Here is a 22,918-nt window from a genome sequence, read left to right as displayed (position 1 = left end):
TCACAGTAAATAGAAACTAACTAAATTGCTTAATTAATTTGCTAATTGTGTTAAACATAAAACTGTACTACTTTCAACATGCTCTTTATCAGTCAACAATGATAGTTCTGTCAAACCAGGCCACAAACCAATATATTTACCATATTTTTTGGTGTACAAGACACACCCCTATTTTCAAGGCTATCTTCATGAAAAAAAATATTTTTCACAGTTATTTATTTATTTGTTCATAATTTTTTATTGTTCTTTAGAATACCTCAAAAGTAGTAAAGGCATAAAATTGTTTTTTGACGTATAGGATGCAGTAGGGTTTTGAGACCCCTTTTTTGGAAAAAACAAAAGTGCATCTTATACACTGAAACATATGGCAGTTAGTTCCAAACATTTTCTTAATGAGATTATGCAAGATATAACATTTATGTTACATCCATGTGTTAAATTAACTACAGAATTCAAGCTATGAGGCAGATCAGGTTTTCCAGCATAAAATTTCATGAACAACAAAGCTGAAAGTTATTATACAGTTATAATAATCACTAAAAGTTAAAAATACTAGCCTTTGGCTAGACTTCTAAACTAAAAATATTGTGAGTTTTTTTATTTGTTTTTTCTTTCTTGTACACGACTACTCTGAAATTCCAGAAAATTAAATGAAGATACACAAATATTCCAATTAAGTTCTAGTTAGTCAAGTGAATTCTAATTTACTGTTGTATTAACCTAATTTTTGTATAATACATCCAAGGAAATCTGTAATGCACAGGTCTATAATACTGTATGAAACACCAAATGTAGATTCTTTGAAGTAAGAAAACAATAAAATTTTAGAAGTAGATTTAGATATTAATGTATAAAACAATTAAAGCAACATTTTATTACTTAAATTGAGTTTATTAATCAATAAAATCTTGTAATTAAATAGTGGATACCACTACAATTTGAACTCAAAAATGTTTCATATTAAGAAAACAAGGATTAGACATATTCTTACTGCTTTCTGTAATATGTGGGTTTATCTGCTTCATGGATGTTCTAATTTTTAACCACTTACCAGTAAATCATACTTTTATAATGAGATGTAAACTTAATTATTTAATAAATATTACTTGTCTTCATACTAAATATTATTTTATTATGATCACTACAATTATTAATAACTTACAAGTCAAAACAAGAGTCAACACCAATAAACCAACCATCTAATATCTTCTATAGTGTGCCAATGAGGCTTTTCACCCAACAGAGCAGAGCTTCTCAGACCAGTTAAGATGGAGAAAAAACATTTATGGTTGAGAACCTTGTTTATATTAACATTACTATTATGGTGTCTACCATATTATATTGAAAAAGTGTCATTTGTAATTAATTTTATCTGTTACAACAGATTTTGGGTAAGGATGTCTTAACAATATTGTTTATTTAACACCACAAATTGTTAGTATTTAATTAATCTACCCATTATTCAGCTGGTAAGCCAGTAAGCTAATCTTTATTATTATTATAAACCTATAAAACAATACTTAACAAGAACAATAAAACTACCTACAACTTTGGTTTACTTCTTCCAATTTTTCTTCTCACACATGCAGTCTTAAGCTCACTTTTAACAACCAAAAGCAGAGGAACAATCTTGGATATTGTCTATGCAAATTTCTGCAGTTAGAAAGTCTTGACTTTGAATTCAAACTTATTATAACCTCCAGTTTACAGAAATGCTTATAAAAGATTTGAGGCTTTTTTCATTTCACAATTTCAGTGAATAAGAACAAAAACTATCTTCCTTGCTTTTTTGTTGATTAAAAATTAACTGATATTCTAAACCTACAACCAGTTACCAAACAATTAAGAATCCAAATTACAGCAAAGTGAAATTTTAAGAGAACATTAAAAATAAAAAATGTTACACTTATTAAGAAACATGCTGGAGATGGTTTTAAACACATACATGTTCAAGTGATAAAAACCGTGATTTTTTTGTACACCTTAATTTCACATTATAAGAGATAACAAACTCCTAACCTTTCTAATTATGAACCCACAATATAATGTATTGTTGTAGTGTTTGAATTATAATATTTATTGTGTTATTTGTTGAAATTCATCACTTGATCTAAATGTGGGATACAATTATATCTAAATATTTAATAATACTACTAACCAACTCACCAGTTATCACAGTGCATGCACACACAAGGTTCAGGCTTGTTCACTAACCCTCAGACGAGCAAGCAAGTACATAGAATTCTCCTTGGCTTCAGATTAATAACCAAAATATATTTAGTAAAATTAACAAGAACAATTTAGCTAGACAAATCCTTACACAGGCTAATTTCTGTGCATGTTTATATTTTTTGTTGTTGTTCTTTTTTAAATTCTTTACAATTTTTGCTGGGAGACTTGTAATATATTTTACTAGAGAGGCCTGAAGTAATTAATTTACAGCAGCAGAGTTTTAGTTTACTTACACATTTTACTATTTTCCAATGACAGTTTTTCATGTACTCCAATCAGGCCCAACTTTGTAAAATTTTAGCTGCAACAGACCACTCAAATTAGCCCTCTAAAGTTTAGTGTGTAATGTGCCACTCCAGCTAGACCTCTGTAAAGCTTGAGCTGGAACAGGACACTCCAACTAGACCTCTGTAAAGCTTGAGCTGGAACAGGACACTCCAGCTAGACTTCTGTAAAGCTTGAGCTGGAACAGGACACTCCAACTAGACCTCTGTAAAGCTTGAGCTGGAACAGGACACTCCAACTAGACCTCTGTAAAGTTTGACCTGGAACAGGACACTTCAGCTAGAGCTCTGTAAAGTTTTAACTGAAACAGACTGCTCTTGCTACTCTGTAGAATGGGACAATATTTTGGTTTCTATACCAAGAACTTTTTCATATCAAGATCAAAGTTGTTCACTTTGTTGTGTTATTACTTGGTTAGTCTGGTTCTGTATATCTGTTTCTTAATTGTGTTGTAACATTGTCATACACACTGGGTAGAGTTTGGTTACAGGTTGTCCAGAGACTGCTATGTCAGAGCCAGGGTCTTGGATCAAAGTAGGTTGATGAAACTAGATACAAAGAGATTCTTTAAATGTTCCCAATTTATCCATGAGTAAGCAATGTCCAGAGTTTTATGATGGTGGCCCCAATATATGGTATGACCTGACCTGTAATTATGCTTTGTTGTGCTGATTTTTCCCATGTGTCAGTCTAGCTGCACCCCTCTATACTTTTAGACTTTGTTCTATGTGTCAAGATGTTCACTGTATGCATTTCCACAGGAACATAATATTTTGTAAATAAATTCATTTTAATGTGTTATTTCACCTTCTTTAGGCTGTTTTGGAAAATCTTCCAGATTTTAAATAAAATTTTACTTAAAACTTTTGGCATAACCTTGCAAATTTCTCACCTTATTTATATGAAATAGGAATTTTGTTTTATTGGTCTTACTGTTGGAGGTGTGAACTTTTTGTTTTTCTTGGAAGCTGAGGTGAAGTTGCTAACCATTATTTTTATAAACTTTTTCTACAAAGTTATTCTAAAATTGTGAATCTACAATAGTACATGATGAAAGAAAGTAGTTGTCAATCATTCCATAAGTAAGTTATACTCTATTCTTTCTTTATTGTTATTTCTGTCAATAGTAATATTGAATGTTTAATTCATCTGTTTATTATATTTTATCACAGGCCATTTTGTATTGTTAGTTTAATAGATGGACTTATGACTGACAGAGATCTAAGTTGACCAAACCTCATGAGGTTTTATGGGCCTTATGTAGATGTTCAGCAAAAGAACCTAACTGATGAAAAAATGCACTTTAATTGTTTGTGTATTTTGTTTACTGGATGTTAAACACAAAGCTATACAATGGGCTGCCTGTGCTATTCCTACCATAGGTATCAAAAGATGTTTGTTTTTATTTGAAGGTGGTTCAGAGCTAAGCAAATAAGATAAATCCAAAAACAAATGGGTTGAAATATAGGATTTGTTCTTTTTCTTACTAAAAAAGAGGAGGTTCAATGGTGATTTAATTGAAAAAGAAATTAAGTGAACTGATAATATATGCATTGATTTTTGTTTTGCATTTTTCTAAGAAAATTTAATTATAAAGAAAGTAGAACACAGGATCATAAACTCAAAATACAAAAAGACCAGATTTTTCTGGTTCAAGCAGTTATATTTCTCTAAAAGTGTGGTAAATCTTTTATTAAAAAATGCTTTCTAGAGTTGTATTGGTTACAAATTTCTACAATTAAAGAAAACAACTGATGAATACTTGTGGGATCAGGAATGTATTACATGTATTACAAATGTACATACCTTCCCATTTTCAGCTACCAACATAATCCAAATTACATAAAAAAAAAATTTCTTTTTACATCCAACCCTGCTCTCTATAAACTTATCCAATCTCCTCTTAAGATCCGTCACTGTTGCAGCTTCTACTACAACTGAAGGTAAAATATTCCACTGGCCTAACATTCTATTAAAAATATCTGTGCTTCAAGTGGAGTTAAAAAATGTAGAGTTCACTGTGTAAAACATTCATTAATCAAAAGAATAAAAACAAAATCTATATTGTGCCACATAGCACATATAAACTACAGAATACCAAAATACCTTGGACACAACTATTTAATATGTATAAAAGTTTTAATACCTATCTAATAATATACTTTCAAAACCTAATCTAACTACTTTGTTCTGGTGTCATAAGCTTTCAATTTCATTTACTTTTTTACAAAATACTACAAATCTTAGGTTCTAATAACTCAATAATTTGTGTCCAGTCATTACATAGAAATAGCAACAAGACATCTATGTATACACTAACATGAATACACATTAATGCCAAAATAAAACAGATGATACTCTTTATTATTACTTTCCATAAATGATCACGGAACATTTGAAAGGGGAGAGGGTTCTAATTTGTTAGATCAAAAATTAACACATTCTGCAAATCATATTCAATATGCAAAGCATGCTAATGCTACAGGGATCTGAAAACAAGTCCCATCCCATAAAATTTGTAAAAAATAGGTGCAATGAGATAACAATTACATGACATTTTACGTAAAATTTGCATACATCCAATGAAAAGTCAACAAACATCCTTCTGTTGTAACAATGCATGAGAAGTTTGATTCTTCATTCATAAATATTTTGTGAAAGTACTGTGCTTTCTACATGCAGAGTAATTATTAAGAATCTAGCCCCCAAAACCTGACAGTTGCAATACAGATTTGGCCTTTCAATTATGAAGTGTTAAAGAAGCCACTGCACATGACAATTTCAAGCCACAAAATGCTAATGCTTTATCAGAAGAATGACTAATATGTAGAAAAACAACAAACACCATAAGCAGATGTGCTACAGGTATAACTACAAGCATAATTATTTTACATCACAAAAGTAGGGAGTTCAGCTGAACTTTATACACCCACCCCCATATACGTGCACAACTATAACTTAGAACTGAAATTTTGCAGTTCTTGTAATTGAGAAATTAGCACTTAGGATCATATACAGAAGCTGTAATAGCTTTAAAATGAAACACAAAACTCAAGCTCTTTCAAATAGTTCTCTATTCTTTTTCAGGATGATAAAGTTACTTGTACCAATATTATGATTATTATATTAATAACCTATCAGTACAGAGATTGGTAAACTGTAAGAGGTAGAAATGTTACTATTTCTCTTATTTCAAGATTTTGAGCTTTTAAACTGAAAGGCAACAAAACAACTAAAGAAATGAAAAACTTAATCTTGTTCTTACTTTAGCCAGTTCAAATTTTAATTTTAGGCCTAACATTTCATATTTCAAATCTTTCAGAATTCAAACACTGGGCTTCTGTAAACTGTACATTAATTCTTTTAACAACATTATTATCAATAACATTATTTATACTACTTACTTTTAACAGGAATGATACTTGAAACAAAAAGTTAAATACTGCATGCTTAATTACCTTGATTAAAAATAAATGGAACATTGAAAATTTCGCGGTTACCTAGTCTAGTATAGCGTAATTTCATAAATCACAGTAATTAATATATATTATTATACAACGAGAGTTTCAAAAAGTAGGCTTATATTTTTTTAGAACTGTCCATATTACAAAGGAAGTAGGCTTAACTACAACTAGTGTTTTACCATTCTTCGTCGCTCCTCCCTACGTAGTAGTTCTTATTTTAATACTTTTAGTCTATGTATCTCTCTCATGAAAATATAGTAATGATTAATTTATCCTTTTCTCTTTTTTTTTTTTCGGCGTCATCTTACTATGGAGAAATGCTTCACCTGTTTCCGGCCATCTAGTGGTTTGCAAATATTTTCCCATTATAGTTGTTGCAACTCAGGTTGTTTTTTGTTTTCAAGATACATTAATAATCGGATGATCCTTAATTACGGTAAAAAAAAGCTTTATTTCCCAACATCTCAGTTGTGAACATTTATCAAGGGAGCTGCAGTACAGAAAGATACACAGAGATTCCTGTACGTTAGAATGCTAGTTAGAAGTTCAAAAATCTCTGTGTTTGTTCATCCAAATATCAGAGGTCGTCCAATTACTCACGTAGTTTTAAATACCGTTTGAATATTATGATCGTAAGAACCGAATCATAAACGTACTTGATCAACCATCCTATGAATCCAACTAAGAGAATTTAAAAGATAGTCCTAAAAGTGATATTAATACCACTGAAAAAGGGGGTTTTAACTCGTTTCTAAGGAACCACGATTTAAGCTCATTCAGTCAAGAAATTGTAATTGTTGACCAAATTCTTTTATTTGTATTGCAAGAAACAATTTATTGTAAGATAAAATATTAACATTCATTTTCATGCCCTTTTTATCGTAGTGTAGAATATTCAAAAAAATTCGATTGTGATAGTGTATGTAGTTTTATAATGATGTGTCATCAAAAAATCATTAACTTCGTTGCGTTGTTCTTGCCCCACCGGTGGCACAGCGGTATATTCGTGAACTCACACTACTAGAAATCGGGTTTCGATACCCATGGTGTGCAAAGGCCAGATAGCCCATTGTACAACGTTGTGTTTAATTCCAAAAGATCAATCGTTGTTCTTTTATTATTCTGTAGTGGTGATACTTGTTCTACCAAAACAAAAACCCGTGCCAGGAATTTTGGTTGAAAGAAGAAAAAACAATGTGATAGCTGCTTGCTCTTCCCAACAGGGATGCTCGGGAACGATTATTTTCCTTCAACGTAGCACGTAAAATTAATTGACTACGACGGCCAGAAACACGGTTAAGTAAATCGACGAGTAGATGTTAAGAGAAATCTGTGAAGAAAGTCGAAATAGTCATAAAAATTTTAGCGCTGAAGATCTTCTTTATCTCTGACTGATGACGTGCAACAATGAAAAGATATGATGATTGTTGGTCATGGAGCGTTGAGATGGAAAGGCCAAGGCATGCGTTCGAAATATTAGATTCGAACCACGTCATGCATTAATAATATATCGCAATTATTTAAATTTTAAGTTCGGAAGTTTTTAAACTTTTGAAGTTATTTTTAATTTTTGCTTAAAATTTTGAAATGAATTTTAAAGACGAAAGGGAAGGCAGCTAGTCATCACCACCCACCACCAACTCTTGGGCTACTCTTTTACCAACGAATAATGGAATTGACCGTTACATTATAACGCCTCCACGGCTGAAATGGCGAGCATGCTTGGTGTGACGGGGATTCGAACCCACGAAATAAAGGGAAAAAGGAATACCGCTCCAGCTTAGGACTTAGGGTGACCTCTGTTGGATAAGACTTCGTCATCAACACCTTCCCTACTGTATCATGTTTAACATTTTGCTTTGATCTATGACAGTGTTTAAAACTTCCAAAATGTCCATAGTCAGTTATTGATAATGAAATTTTACTGAAGTTCAATAGAGCTTGCGCTAATGAAAAGAGTGTGTGAAAGCCATAAAATTAGCATAGGAAAAGTTCTTGATATTTAAGGTTGTGATCAAAGACTCATAAACCAATAATATCAGCACACGTATAAGTGACTTTATAAACCTAATTATTGAACGTTTTTATTTAGGAAAAAAACACTTATTTCATTTGTTATTTTCACTATTTTATCTTTGTACGTATTTAGTTGATTTGATTGACCTCACAACACTATAAAAAAATCAGAAATTTGATATATATTACAATTTTTTTCATTCGAGAATAACTACAAATGATAATAATAAACCACAAATGTTTAGTCTAAATAGTTTAAATCTCATAAATGTGTACACCTCTCTATATTTTTATTTTGTTGTACTTTCAGTCGTGTCTGACTAATATTATAAAAGTTACAATGACCCAAATAAAGCAGGTGCATTCGTATCATTGTACCCAACAGTATAAAACTAGCCCAGGGATGGCGAACCTTTTTGAGGGTGTGCGCCCAAATTAGGAATTATCTTCTAAAAAATTCTCTCGCGTGCCCATGGTAATTTGTAGCAGCAGATTATCATTTCTTATTATTCTGAATTATTTTGAATGAAACAGCTTAGTAGGAATTACATGTTATTAATAAATATAATCACTCATAAGAAATAAAATTAATGAATTAGCAACAATAATAATGAACATTTTAAATGAAAACGAATATGTCCTTTTGCTTATTTAGTTTATTCATTGTTTTACTATTAACAGAAAGCTTTTTGTGAAATGATAAGCTTTGTTTCATATTATATAACCTGACGATGACCAAAGAAGGTCGAAACGTTGTTCGTTCCTCTACATTGTGCTTTCTCTATCCATACCAGCCATTTTCGCATATATAATTTTCTCTACAAGTGGGTTTTCTCATCATAACGGATTATGTAACTGAGGCATTACTAGATATCTGAATGCCTTAAATAATTATTTTAATAAACAGGAAGTAATGAAATATAAGAAAATATGTTTATGAAGCAATGATGATTATAGAATAACGACAGCAAGGAGACACACCAAGTAACTTGTTGTATTGTAATTAATCTATCACTAGTTTAAAATAAACTGACGTTATCAAGGACAATAGAGGAGTTATTTAACACAGAGATTCAGAGAAAGCCGCTGAAAAACATCCGCTATTTGTTTAAATTGGAACAGACAGACACTCTTAACGTTAAAATAAGTTATTTAAGCTATAAGCTGAAGATGATAAACTGTCCGTTGTATGTTTGAGTTGAAGTGAACTGACGCTATCGAGGTTGAAAGGGGTTAAACAAACCGCGATGATGAACCAGGAAGAATCTTGGATAGCGGATTTAATATACAGAATGGGCTATTGTTTCAGGTGAATGATTAATCAACAAATGTAAACGTTCGTAAACATGAAGGAAACTGACCATTTGAAGACGCATCCTAACGAGCTTAGGAATACATAAACAGGAAGCAAGCTGGTTCTTTGCACTATAAGTAGACCGACAGATCACCTCTCCACTAGCATAAAAGGTTCTAGAACAGACGCCAGAGTTAGCAGCAGCAGTAAGTCAGTCAGACAAAATCTTCAAAAACCTAGCAAACACTTCGAACTAATCTGATCATTCAAGAAGAAGGAGAGAAGATATGTCTTACCGTTAGTAGAAACGCTATTTCTCGCCCAAGCTCTTTGTAAGTATTTTAATGTCATTCTTTCTTAAACATCAGTCATCATGTTAATAAAGTTAAAGTGATTGCCTATGGTAAACATGAATAAAGATAAGTTGTATGTATATGTATATATGTGTGTGTTTGTGTGTACATATTAAGTCCTTGATGACTTAAATAAAAGTGTTATGAGAAGTATCAGTCTCGAGTCTCTTTGTTTTAACTTTAAAGCTTCGAGTTAGTATTTGTGTGCTGTACTCCATCTACACGCTGCATCCTCACTTCAAATAAATGTTTCATGTATTAGCAGGTAGTATTAGTCGAAACTCCAATGGCTAAGCCGAAACAACCCACTCGGCCTGCCTGCAAGTCAGCCCAAGACCACGTTACATAACATAAACAAATTTAAAAACAAGGAAAGGAAAATAAGCATATTTTACTCTTAGTGAGACTTTTTCTGCTGCACCAACGATGATGGATATTTTATATCAGGCTTGTAGTTGGTTGTTTTGAGAGCTATGTATGTAGCACTAATTTCATCAGCAAGTATATTCCTATAATTACACTTTACAAAGTTCATCACTGAAAATAATGACTCGCATAAATATGTTGATGAAAATACCATTAATACTGCCATACATTTTCCAAACAGTCAAAAGTTTCAGTGTTCTGCTTTATTCCAGTCACTAACCGATCTCTTTCAACACATTCTAGTTCACCTCTCATGTCGACAAATTTTTGCCTCCAAATTGATCTGCTTTGTAAATCAATCAGTTGCATCTCAAAATTATGCAACATTTCCAAATTCAGTTTGTCTAACGTTACACTGTCTGCAAACTTTATGAATTTTGTAGTTTCTTCAAATAACACGAACTTATTAAATATGAAAGAAAATTGTTCAAAAGTTGAATTAATGATGCTTGAAAATTGCATTTGCAAACTCCGAATGTATATTTTCTCATGTGTTTTTTTAGGTTTGAGAAATAGTTAAAAGTGCCATTGTAAACATCGAGTTTAAAAATTTTTAGTTTAATTTCAAAAGCCTTTATGTTATCAAACCTAACATCAAGTGTTTTGCCACATCCCTGCAATTTGGTATTCAGATCATTTAAATGTCAAGAGAAATCAGTTGAAAACATCAATATACAAATCCACACAATATCAAATAATTCTTGACAAGAAAATTTTTCATTTATCAAAAACAGACGAATTTCATCCAAACACTCAACAAATCGTTTGAGGACAGAATTTCTACACCGAATTCGTCTCTCTCAGTAAATTTTTAAATTGTCTTTTTTTTTTCCAAGGGATCAGCAGAAATAAAATTAGCTACATTAGTCACTGTTTCCATCACTTTTTCAAGCTCTTCAAGGCCAGCTTTTGCACACAAAACATCCTCGTGTACAATACAATGAAAGCATACCAGTGGATGTCCTAGATATTTTGCAAATAGATTTACAAAACTCGTTTCTTTACCAATCATGCGAAACTATTTTAGAAAGGTCAACCTGTCGATTGGATAATTCGTTTACTACCGCTTTACATATTTCAGCCCCTATGGTATGTTCAGGTATCGTTACCAAGTTACCAATTCTTCGCAGATTTCAACACTCTTACAAAATCGAGCAATAATGGCTAGCCTAGCTGATGATGTAACATCAGCGCTCTCGTCAAAACAAATGGAAAGGAATTTGCATGAATGAATATCTTTTGTTAGCTGTTATGCTATACTTGTTTCCATCTTTAATATTCTATCTTTTATTGTGTTTTTACTCACTAACAATTCCTTAATGCGCTAAATAATTTTTCTTTTCCTGAAAAACCGTCAAAGATGAAAGGAGTACATTTTAGCCATGAATTTATAATAAACTCCCCATCACTAAGTAGTTTTCCATGTGGAGCAACAATCTTTGAAATCTCAAAACCAACAGCAACTAAGTTGGAACTTCCTGAAACAAATTTCATCAACACATTTGACTGCATGTTGTTTTTGCTGAGTTCTCGAGAAATGAGTTCTTTTTGTTCTTGTTCACTCTTATCACGAAGCTATTTATAAACAGTTTCATAATGCTGCTTTACAGAGAAAGTTCTTCACACCACTGTTTCAGAACATAAGATGCATAGCGCTTTATCACCCTTTATGATCACGCCAAATATTTCAGTCCACAATCCTTAAAACTCTGCTGCTGCTCTTTTCATTTAAACGTTTTTGTTTCTTTGCTCTTTCAGCTGATATTCCGACAAGCTAAAAAGGATAAATACAGTTTAAAAATATCTCACCAATTAACTTAAATATGATAATTTAACTTACCGTAACATAACAGCAGGTGAAAATTTAAGTTACCAATACAAAAGTAAATATATAATTAATTAACTGATCAAAAATATAAGCATGCCACGCCAAATAACATAATTTTAACAATTTAATTGACATATTTACTGCGATATATATATATATATATGTAAATGAATATTTACCGTTTTTACCACTAAATATCCAGGATCGACTCACAAACAACAAAAGAAAAATATAAGCAGAGCGAAGCCAATACCAACAACTTACTTCTAGTATAACTCAAATAGTGATATGTATACTGGGTCTGCGAGGAATTTAAAACGTATCATCCGATCTCACGTGTTACCTCAACCGCACAGATAGCGCCAAGAGGGCGTGAGACGTCTCCTGTGAACATTTCTCATTGCTCCTGGGTTGAAAGAAATCATTTGCTGCTGCATTTAGCAGTAATTATAATCAGCATATATATATATATATTTACTAATTATTTGTTATGGGTTAGAATTAGGGTTTAAAGGATGAAGAGGCGGCACTGCGTGCCGCGTGCCATAAGTTCCCCATCACTGAATCGGTCTTTTTTGTACTAGCGGACCAGTATTTTGTAACATATACTTACATTTAGGTTATAATACATTACATATATATATGTATATATATACTATTGGTATCTATAAATAAGTTCTTGACTTTCAGTTATTTTTCTTAAAAAAAATAGAACAGAACAGTAAATAAAGAAGTATAGACAATACTGATCTCAAACTTTTACGTGGTGATGTAAAATCAAATAAAATTTTTATATGCATTTTGAATCAACAACAAGCCTTAAATTACTATCTTAATACCATATAATTCCACTCTAATTTATCAGGTTCAGTAACTAAGTTGTATTTGGGTTTAAAAAAGATTCAAAATATCTCATCTTACCTACCATGAAAACAAAAGGTTCTCTTGTAAACACTTCACACTAGCTGAGAATACCACGTGAGGGGCATTCTCTGTTTTCTATTGGTTATTCACACGTTACTGGACGAAGTAGTTGAACGTATCAAGTATTTCCAAAAATGGAAAGAAGTGACCTAGGGTACTGTGTTTGATTCACTAAATACAATAACATCTCAACAAATAGAAGGAAAAAAAGGAAATTCGTATTTTATATTCTAGTGTGTCATTATCGGCTATTTGAGTTTTTAATTCGTAAGAAACTACAGCCTTTGTATTTCGTCATCACAAACATCTAATTCGAACCCAAATGCATTCAACATATCACCAGGCACAGAAAACCTACAGTACCGTGCGAAATTCATAAGACAAAGTCAAAATTATATTTCTGGCTATTTTCAAAGAAAAATGGAAGGTCAATCAGAGGTGAAACATCAAAAATTTATTAATCTTCAAATTTAGTACAACAGTGTGTGTGTGTTTTTTTATACCAAAGTCACATCAAGCTATCTGCTGAGCCCACCAAGGTGAATCGAACCCCCTGATTTTAGCGTTGTAAATCCGTAGACTTACCACTGTACTAGCAGGGGGCTAGTACAACATAAACTCAGTGGAAGTGTTTGAGTTCAGCAAATAGTCAATATTTTGTGTGTGTCCCCTTCTGTTTTCGTAACTGTAGACAGACTTTCAGGCATTGTTGAAACGTATTTAATGAAACTTTCCTTTGAAATTTTACTTCAAATGCCTCTAATGTCAGGTCATCCCATAAGTAATGTCCGAAAATTTAATAGAGAAAGTGCATCATCATTTTTGTCTTTGTAGAAGGCTTTAATGACTGAAATATGTAGTAGGATGTATATAAAAATGTTCAGATAAATAAAAGACACTAACCCAACTCCACTTTTGCACATAATTAATCCAATAAACTCATATGAAGATGGATGTGTCTGAGGAGCACTTTAGGCATATAATGTTTTATAAATTTAAAAAAGACAATAATGCAACAGAAACTACACGAAATATTCAAGGTGTTTATAGTCTGGACTCTCTCAACGAAAGAAAATGTCGAAGGTGGTTTCAGAAGTTCAGATCAAGTGATTACAACTTAAGTGATGCGCCACGTTCAGGTCGTCCTGTTGAGTTTAATAATGACTTGCTGCTGGCTGAACTACTTGATGAAAATTGTGCTGTAACAGTTGAAGAACTAGCATAGAAGCTTAATTCAACCTATTTAACAGTTCACCGTCATCTGCAACAGCTTGAAAATGCGTCAAAATTTGGAAAACGGGTCCCTATGGTTTGACAGAAGCTAACCTTATAGCAAGAGAGGCCATTTGCGCTTCTCTGCACTCTCGTGAACGTAACTCACCGTTTTTGGACAGGTTAGTGACTCGAGATGAGAAATGGATATATTATAAAAATGTTAAGTACCGCATTTGGTGGGATATTTTTGGTGTGATTCACTCTGAGTTGCTGCCACTCAATGTGACGATTACGTCAGACTTCTATTGTCAACAGTTAGGGCGCTTGAATGTTGCACAGAAAGAAAAGATTCCTGCTTTGATCAATCGTAAAGGTGTTGTGTTTCACCAGGATAATGCACGGCCCCATACAGCAATAATCACATCTGCAAAGATTGAAGAGCTAGACTGGGTAAACTTCCACATCCTCCTTATACTCTAGGCCTTGCCCCATCTGATTGTCATCTATTCCGAAGTTTGCAAAATTATCTTGATTGAGAAAAGCTTGGAACACATTAATATGTTAAAACTACCCTCTCTACATTTCTACTCTAAACCCCAATAATTTTATAGAAGTGTCATTCAGAAGCTTGTGAAAACATTGGTGGGTAGAAATTAATAATAATAGAACACACATTATTTATCAAATAATTTTAAAAGTTTGAAATCCTTTTTTTTTCTGAACCTAAAATCGGACATTACTTAAGGGATGACCTGATACATCCCCATAAAGTTTCTTTGGTAATAACTTTTGATTTAATCTATTAAGTCCCAGATCTGCTCAGTTGGGCTCTTTGAGGGACATTGCATCATTTGAATGACTTCATCAGGTTCTTTCTTAATTAAGTAATTTCTGTATAGTTTGAGTGAGTGTTTCGGGTCATTATCGTCTTGATAGTAGAATCCTTTACCAATAATACGCAAACCACTGGGTATATCATGGTAGATCAGTTTCTTATGATATTTGTGCTGGTCCGTTATTCCATTTATTTTCCAGATATCTCATGACGCCTCAGCTGAAAAACACCCCTAAACCATTACACTGCCTCCTTGATGCTTCATGGTAGGTGCTATGCATTGAGGTAAATGTCTTTCTCCCTTCTTTTATCGACGTACGAACTATACTTTAAACCAAATATTTCGAATTCAGACTTTATTTGTCCACAACTCCATTTTCAAATCATTCCAGTTTTGCATTTTTAAAGCAAATTTCAGTCTCTTGACAATATTTGTAGATCATAGTAAAGCTTTTTAACTGCTACAAAACTAAATATTCCATTCTCATTGAGTCTTATTGAAATAGTAGATCTGAACATTTTTCTGTAATTTGGCACTTAATTGTTTATCTCATTTTTAAGATCAGTGGCAGTCTTTCCTCTGCCCCGAAGGCAGCATAAACAAAGATATTTAACACAAGTTTCATTAAGTTTAGGTGTTCTGCCTTTTCCTTTCCTATTTTCAAATTTATCCGACTTAGTCTGATAATCTAATGTGTACTTGACAGTATTTGAAAAAACATTTCAAGTCTGCGGCAATTTGTTGGAGAGTCTAACTAACATCACGCAAAATTTGTGTGCGAACTCTCTGCTCTTCTGACAATTCTCTGCACATTTTGGGCAGTGACATGACAATAAAACTTAAAATATAGTAATAAACAATGTTTTATCAAGCTGTATTTATAGAGTGCTATTAAATTGATTTCTTGTAGCATATATCTATATCATATATACCAGCTTTTTCCTTAAAACACTGCATGGAACACTATGACAATTATTTCAGACTCTAAGTGTAATCAGTATATTCATTCAAGAAAAACCCTTATGACATACGCTTGGTACAAGTATGTGGGAATTCTAAATAATGAAAAGTATTCTCACCCTGGATCGTTCAGTTGTAAACAGGGATCAGTGAGGCATTACCATTACATTCTAAAATGTCATGGTAGAATTAGCCTATAAAATGGACAGAATAACAAAATAATATTTTATCTTAAAATTTTTCCACAGTACTGCATATTTAGGATTTTGTTAATATTTCGTTTTAAATTAAGAAGTTAACTAATGGATAATATTAAAATTCAAATTATAGTCTACAATTTGATACAAACTTATTGATATACATTCATAAAATAGTAAGTAGTTCAACTGCATTTTGAATGGAAGCCCACAAACGTGAGCTTACATTCTCTTTCACTCCTCACCTTAAGAAGGCCCGTGGTGGTTTAAAGATTTGATTACGTTTGGTTTGTTTTGGAATTTCGCACAAAGCTACTCGAGGGCTATCTATGCTAGCCGTCCCTAATTCAGCAATGTAAGACTAGAGGGAAGGCAGCTAGTCATCACCACCCACCGCCAACTCTTGGGCTACTCTTTACCAACGAATAGTGGGATTTACCGTCACATTATAACGCCCCACGGCTGGGAGTGCGAGCATGTTTGGCGCGACACGGGCGCGAACCCGCGACCCTCGGATTACGAGTAGCACGCCTTACGCGCTAGGCCATGCCAGGCCTCAGGGTAAGAAAGAAAGAAAATGGAAAACGCTACTCTAAAGATGTTTTTTTAACTTTGCCTAAATATATTTGTACTTTTGCCTCCGCCAGTGTATACGCATGTGTTAATCTATTATAAACAATAGCCGAAACCTGACTTTTAACTTCATAAGGTAAAAAATGTTATTTGAAACCACAAAATAATTAAGACTTCTATTATTAAAAGTTATCTTTATTGAATTATATTATTTACAAACGACATGTATATTATTAACGGGAATTTATTCAAGGTAAAATTATTCTTTTATAACCACCAACAAGTTTTCGATATAAAATTTTGATAAACTTGCATAGCATAAAAAAAAAATCATTTAATGAAATATTTCAAAAAGTATTCCTCTTTAAACAGATGCTTCCACTTGTCTTAGATATTCATGCAGAGCTACACAATTGGGATGTGTGCACATCCACATTTAATTTTGAAATGACAGAGTGCAGATAGACTAAAAAAAAACTAGCTAGTCAACAGTACTTCCCCCCTTCACCTCTTAAAAAGCCTAAAGTAATTGAATAGTGATATTTAACTGTCACTCTCATAAACTACTTGTAACTCCAAAGTATGGTGTACGTTTTTTTGGTGTGTTTTTTTTGTGTGGTAATGGAACACAAACCTTGGTCCCTCAGGTCCACAGTCCAGCACGCTAATCACTAAGTCACACTTAGTACTATAAATATATTATCAACCGTTGAGGGTAGCTCATTACATAAATGTGGGGATTACAGAATTTAAAGCATTAAGGTATTGCATCCACCATTTTTGTTTGTTGGATTTCACGTTACCCATCACTAGTTTTGAAACGGTATACTCAAGGGAAAGCAGACATTAAATGTCACCAATGGCTAACTCTTGAGCTACTCTTAACAGATCAAATTTTTGGATTTGAGCATAATTCTAATAATGTACCCATGGCCCCAAAATGGAGTGATTTTATTTTGAGTAATGGGAAGCAAACTATGGGAATTCAAGTGCAGAGTTTATAATGCTAACCATATATTTTAGGTAACAGCTTAATTTCACATCATACCAAATAAACATGAGCTTTCAAATAAAAAATCTAAATACTTTAAATAACCTTAAATAATCTTCATCTACTATGACTTATCTCACTATTTTTGCATAACTAAAAATGTTCCACTCACAGCAGACAATCTTATATATTACAAAAATGAAAATTAATTTTGTGAAACTTAGCTTAACAATTCCTTTTGAAATTCATTCATGAAGCAACATCACATCTACCACACTTTTTGTTACTTCTCCTCTGAATGTGGCCTTCACTACAAAGCAACACATCTTTAGGTCACCCTTCAGGAATATGCCCTTTAATTCTGTGAACTTCATCATTTATGTATTGAGAAAACCTTAATAATGTATGTAGGCTACAAATAAATGCTTCTAACTGAAAATTTGTTTCCTCAGAACTGGGGCAGATGTGTTTTAAAGGCTTCCACACATTTTTCATGCCCAATATATGTATAAATTTAAAAGACCTAAGCATCACTGAAAAAGTTCGTAGTATTTCAGAAACCTTTGTAGACAACGTATACATCTTGTTTTAATGGTACATTTTCTAAATAACACAATTTTCAAATCTGCAACCTCAGTATCATAATACAGTTTATTGTTTAGGTATGTTTAAAATACTGAGAAGATTTTCTTTATTTTCAGGAGAACCTGCAGCTCTACTCAAGAGTTATCTATACTAGCAGTCCATAAGATAATTAAGAAACAGTATCCACAACTATGTCTCTTGGGTAACTCCTGTCTAACCATATAGCTGGATTTGACTATCATCTTTATAATGCACCCATAGCCCCAAAGTGTGCAGTGCAATTTTTATTTATTTTTTTGTTAATAGGATGTCAACAATATACCTGTAGATCTAAATTGACATACTAACCAATGAACTAATGGTCCTCTGATAAAAGTTTTATTGTAAATCTCAATTTGCAACCAATACTTAATGAACTGCTTGATTTTTCAATTCTACCTTCCAAACCCAAAGTCTTGGGGCTTTATATTAAGAAATATCTTTCTTTACAGTGTAACCTATCACAATTACAGTATTATCAAGAAGTGACTTAAATCCACCAGTATGCATACAATAATAAATGGATTATAAATTTATTACTGACAGTAGAGGACATTTTTGTTGAAAAAACAAACAAACTACCCAATCTGGATTTTCTTAATTTGAATTGAAATTCTTGAACATTTCTATTGGCTAAAAAGAAGATATTTCCTACACTATTTTAGCATGTGGGCTGTGAAAAGTGATTTAAAGAGATAAGATGAATTAAAACTGTAAGCACATCACAAGAAGCATGGAAGTCTCCAAATGACAAACAGGTGTATTCAGGAACAATTTAGAACCATCTTGATAGATATTCTGCAGCAAGCTGAGTACAATATTTTGCCTATAGCTGCTTTCAAACTGTTCATATATGCTCATCCCACTGCTGACTATTGTGATGCTTTAACTTTCTCCAGTGACTTGCAGGTAAAATTGTTCATATCTCAACTGAATGCTAAACATAAAAAGGTGATAGTATGAAAAGTTGATAAGTACTTAATTAATGTGGCTTTACTGAATTTACTCAAAGTGGGTAGGACTTAGTACTAGCTAGTATGAAGACTTAAGGATGCTGTATTTCACTTAAATATTTATCAACAAATGAAAACCTATTTCAAAGATACATCCAAATCCAACTTCTGAATGTATGATTTCTTATAGCAAAGCCACACTGAACTACCTGCTGTGTCCATTCCACTAAATGGAATCAAACCCCTGATTTTAACATTGTAAATCCATTCTCCCACTGCTCCTCAACCAGGAAACTCCCTCCATGAGAGTTTCTGGATTGAACAAACTATAGCATAAAGACATCCCATGGCTCTTGAGGGATGTGTTAAATAAAATATATATGAAATTTTCCTTTTATGTTAGCTTAAGTAAATACATATTTTATTTCATCATTAAATCCTTAACAGATAGATACAAAAGAATAATAAACAGATACCAGGAAAATTAACAATGTGAATGTCAAAGTTAATAAACAAAATCACCTCAAAAAACTTTTAAGTTACTTTTTATCAAAAACAAAAGGTAAACTGACTACCAAATATCATTAAATGAATTACCACTTCCTTGGCCTACTCATATACTGAGCTGGAACGGAATAACTAGCAATTTTCTGTAGATTTCAACTATCTTCCAATTTGTGTCGTCTCAAATGGGTTATTAAGTGATCTTTCCTGCTCAGTAGCTTTTTGCAGATATCACACTCAAAGGATATTCCAGGAACTTCTGGACAGTGAAAATTTCTATGTCTTTTAACATCGTATTTCCGAGAGAAACACTTTCCACAAACTGCACACTGGTACCTGAAGTCATGTCCACAGTCATTTCGGTATTTTCTCTGAACTGAATGAGCTAAATGATAAAATTAAAAGCTTCAAGAAACACATTTTTTTTTTACTTCAGAGATAAAGCAAACAAGCAATACATCATAGATTTCTTCTCACAGCTCAGTAGAAGCTAGGAGAATTGTACTTGATAATATAAAAGTTTAATAAAATACATGTACTGCTGAAAAAACAGTACTGATATTAACAAAACGACACAAGTTTCTCAAGTAATATCTGTGTTATACCAGTATATACAGATATATGAAAACTGAAAACATCAGACACATCAACCTTAACTCATATACTTGGGGCATGTTAATTTTATACTTCACAGAAATTTATTTATACAAGTAAAACGTCCATTCTAGCTTCCACTCAAAAATGTGATCACAGAGAATATAACACAGGCAGAACACAGTACAACTACACAGATCTTTTAATTTTATGAAAATATACACTATTTACAAAGCATTTTTCAAGCTTATAATTTAAAAACAAATTTACTTGAAGTCAGTATAGATCTTCACAAAAGGCCACAACAAGTTTTATACAGGCAGTAATGTTAGCCGTTTTGAAATTTTAGCATTAAGTAGTATTTTTGGCTAGTGTTGTAAAAAACTGAATGTTGTACTCTACTTGTGTGTTATGGTACTCATGAGTACAATATTTAAAAGCAGAAATGTAAAGTTAGGAAAATACTTTATTACAGTATCATTATCTCCAGAATCATTGATCATTACAGAGTTAAGCATCAAATGATAGAAAATAGGGGCATTGAAAATGTTAAATTGTTCGGTTAATTATGAGTCTGATAAATGAACTGCACAATTTAAAGCCAATGGCTTTTATTTCACAAGTAACCATATTCAAATTAATACCATTAAATATATATATATATTAATTTAATGAATAAAATTATTAAAATGATAAGTAAAAAATAATTAATTAATTAAAATAAACAAGTATCTATAATTAAATAATGCTGAATTAAAATATTAAATAGTTTATTTAATAAAAACTACATTCAAATAATACAATACTAAAAATGTACAGTAACCAAAACAAGTAAATAATTTAATAAGCAAGTATATTTACATGATTCATTATTAAAACAGATTAACTAATAATCTATTTTTTATTCATAAACATTTGAATAAAGTATTAAATAAGTAATGCTGTACTTAAGTTAAGGTTAATTAGTTTAACAAGTGACAATATTTAGATACATTCAAATGATACACAGTCATTACTTACTGTACTGTAAAAAATGAACTCACAGATTTAATGTAAACACATGTAAATTGTTGTCACACCAGTCAGACAGCTGTACTGTCTGTATAGATCTTGTTATGGAATACATACCACACACTATACTAAACTTTCACAATAAAATTGCTTTCAATGGATTAACTTAAGAGAATTGTACTAACCCTAAAAAACTAAGTTCTAGGTTAGCTGGGGTTTTATATGAAAATATATATATATATATATGTATTATGATAATAAATAAACACTGCACTGAGAATTACAAAGTACAGAACAATGCAGTATCTTGCCAAGTCTACTTCTATGTCAATTACATTTCTTGATTTCTTTATGTTTGTTTGTTCTTAAGTGCAAACTACACAATGGGCAACCTGTTCTGTACCCACCACAAGTGACAAATCCTGATTTGTAGTGTTATAAGCCTTCAGACATACTGCTGAATCGCTAGATGGCACTGGATGTAAATACATATATTTAATGCAAAAAGAGCAGAACATATGAAATTTTGTTTAAATTGCATTTAAAATACTGTGATATTTAATTTTTAAATACATTTCAAATCTTGTGAATGTAGGAATTTGAAATAATTAAACAGGATTTAATTGTATGAGAATATTGGACCCACTCTCCTTGATTGCTTTAAGCCAGTGCCACAAATTGTGGCATTTTCTGAATAATGACTGATTTTATATTATTCTGCATACTTATAGATTACTTGGCCTCTTTAACTTGAAAATTAACCATTTCACTTTTTTAGTGTGAGGAGATGTTTTATGTGATTAGTGGAAGTCAAACAAGTGCCCATCATCTGTTTCAAGATTGCTTCAGTTTCACTGAATTCAGCAACAATCCAGAGTGAGACTTCATAAACAGTTTTTAAAGTGCTGTGGTCTTAATAACAGATCTGCCATGTTTAATCTGTGTTACAAAGTACATGTTTGGGTTTCTTTTTTTAAATTTGTATGTGAGCAAAACATTAGTTATGTCCTTAGTACTCACCCTAAGCATATCTACTGTTCATTGCATCCATGATTTACCAGCATGTGTAACAATGTTTCAGGAATACCACAAAGATCAGAAGCACAGTAATGGTTTTTCCTAAGGTGAGGTAACATTTCTGAGACTTTACTTTTTCTTTACCTTGAAACAGGAAAAGGCAAGTTAGTATTACTTAAATTGCACTTGATTTGTTGCCAGCTATTACTTTGGGAAAAGTTGTGTCCTAATTAGCATTTAGTAAAGTTACTGCCCTATATCTCTGCTGCAAAAGATGTCATGCTAAGTTAGGACCTACATTACATACATAATATGATATTGCAGTACCATAAACAGAGAAACATAGCATGGCTTTAATATGAATAATGCTAAAACTAACTACACATATTTTGCATCTTGTTAGAGTATATTTAGATATACTTTGTTCACTAATACACTAACACATTCATCACAACACTTAACAACTAAGAGAGTCTCTGCAAGTTGTTTTTTGACGTAGGACAAAAACCTATCCTTCACATACAGAGGCAGTAAAATCTTCTGTGATAACAAAATGCTTTTCCCAAGTCTAAAATAGCAAAGCACATCAGTCTCTTGAAAGAAAGTACTTTATTTAAACCA

The 22,918-nt window shown here is 32.1% G+C and overlaps 1 protein-coding gene across 16 annotated transcripts in view; it reads right to left on the bottom strand.

The window, feature by feature from the left end:
• Positions 1-22,918, bottom strand: part of LOC143240284 (uncharacterized) — a 100,447-nt gene that overhangs the window by 45,422 nt on the left and 32,107 nt on the right. The window contains exons 5-6 of one of the 16 annotated variants that reach the window (XM_076482493.1): positions 22,301-22,441; positions 16,783-20,060 (exon numbers count right to left, since the gene is read on the bottom strand). The exons of 12 other annotated variants lie outside the window; for them this stretch is intronic. In XM_076482493.1, coding sequence (XP_076338608.1) covers positions 22,335-22,441 — 107 coding nt within the window. In that variant the 3' untranslated portion in view covers positions 16,783-20,060; positions 22,301-22,334. Of the gene's footprint in view, positions 1-16,782; positions 20,061-22,300; positions 22,442-22,918 lie in introns of those variants that run through there. 3 more of the 16 variants (XM_076482496.1, XM_076482482.1, XM_076482488.1) reach the window with 3 other exon arrangements.

The sequence above is a fragment of the Tachypleus tridentatus genome, chromosome 13 (assembly GCF_004210375.1).
Source record: "Tachypleus tridentatus isolate NWPU-2018 chromosome 13, ASM421037v1, whole genome shotgun sequence".
Taxonomy (NCBI): domain Eukaryota; kingdom Metazoa; phylum Arthropoda; class Merostomata; order Xiphosura; family Limulidae; genus Tachypleus; species Tachypleus tridentatus.
This window is presented reverse-complemented; position numbering and strand designations above follow the sequence as displayed.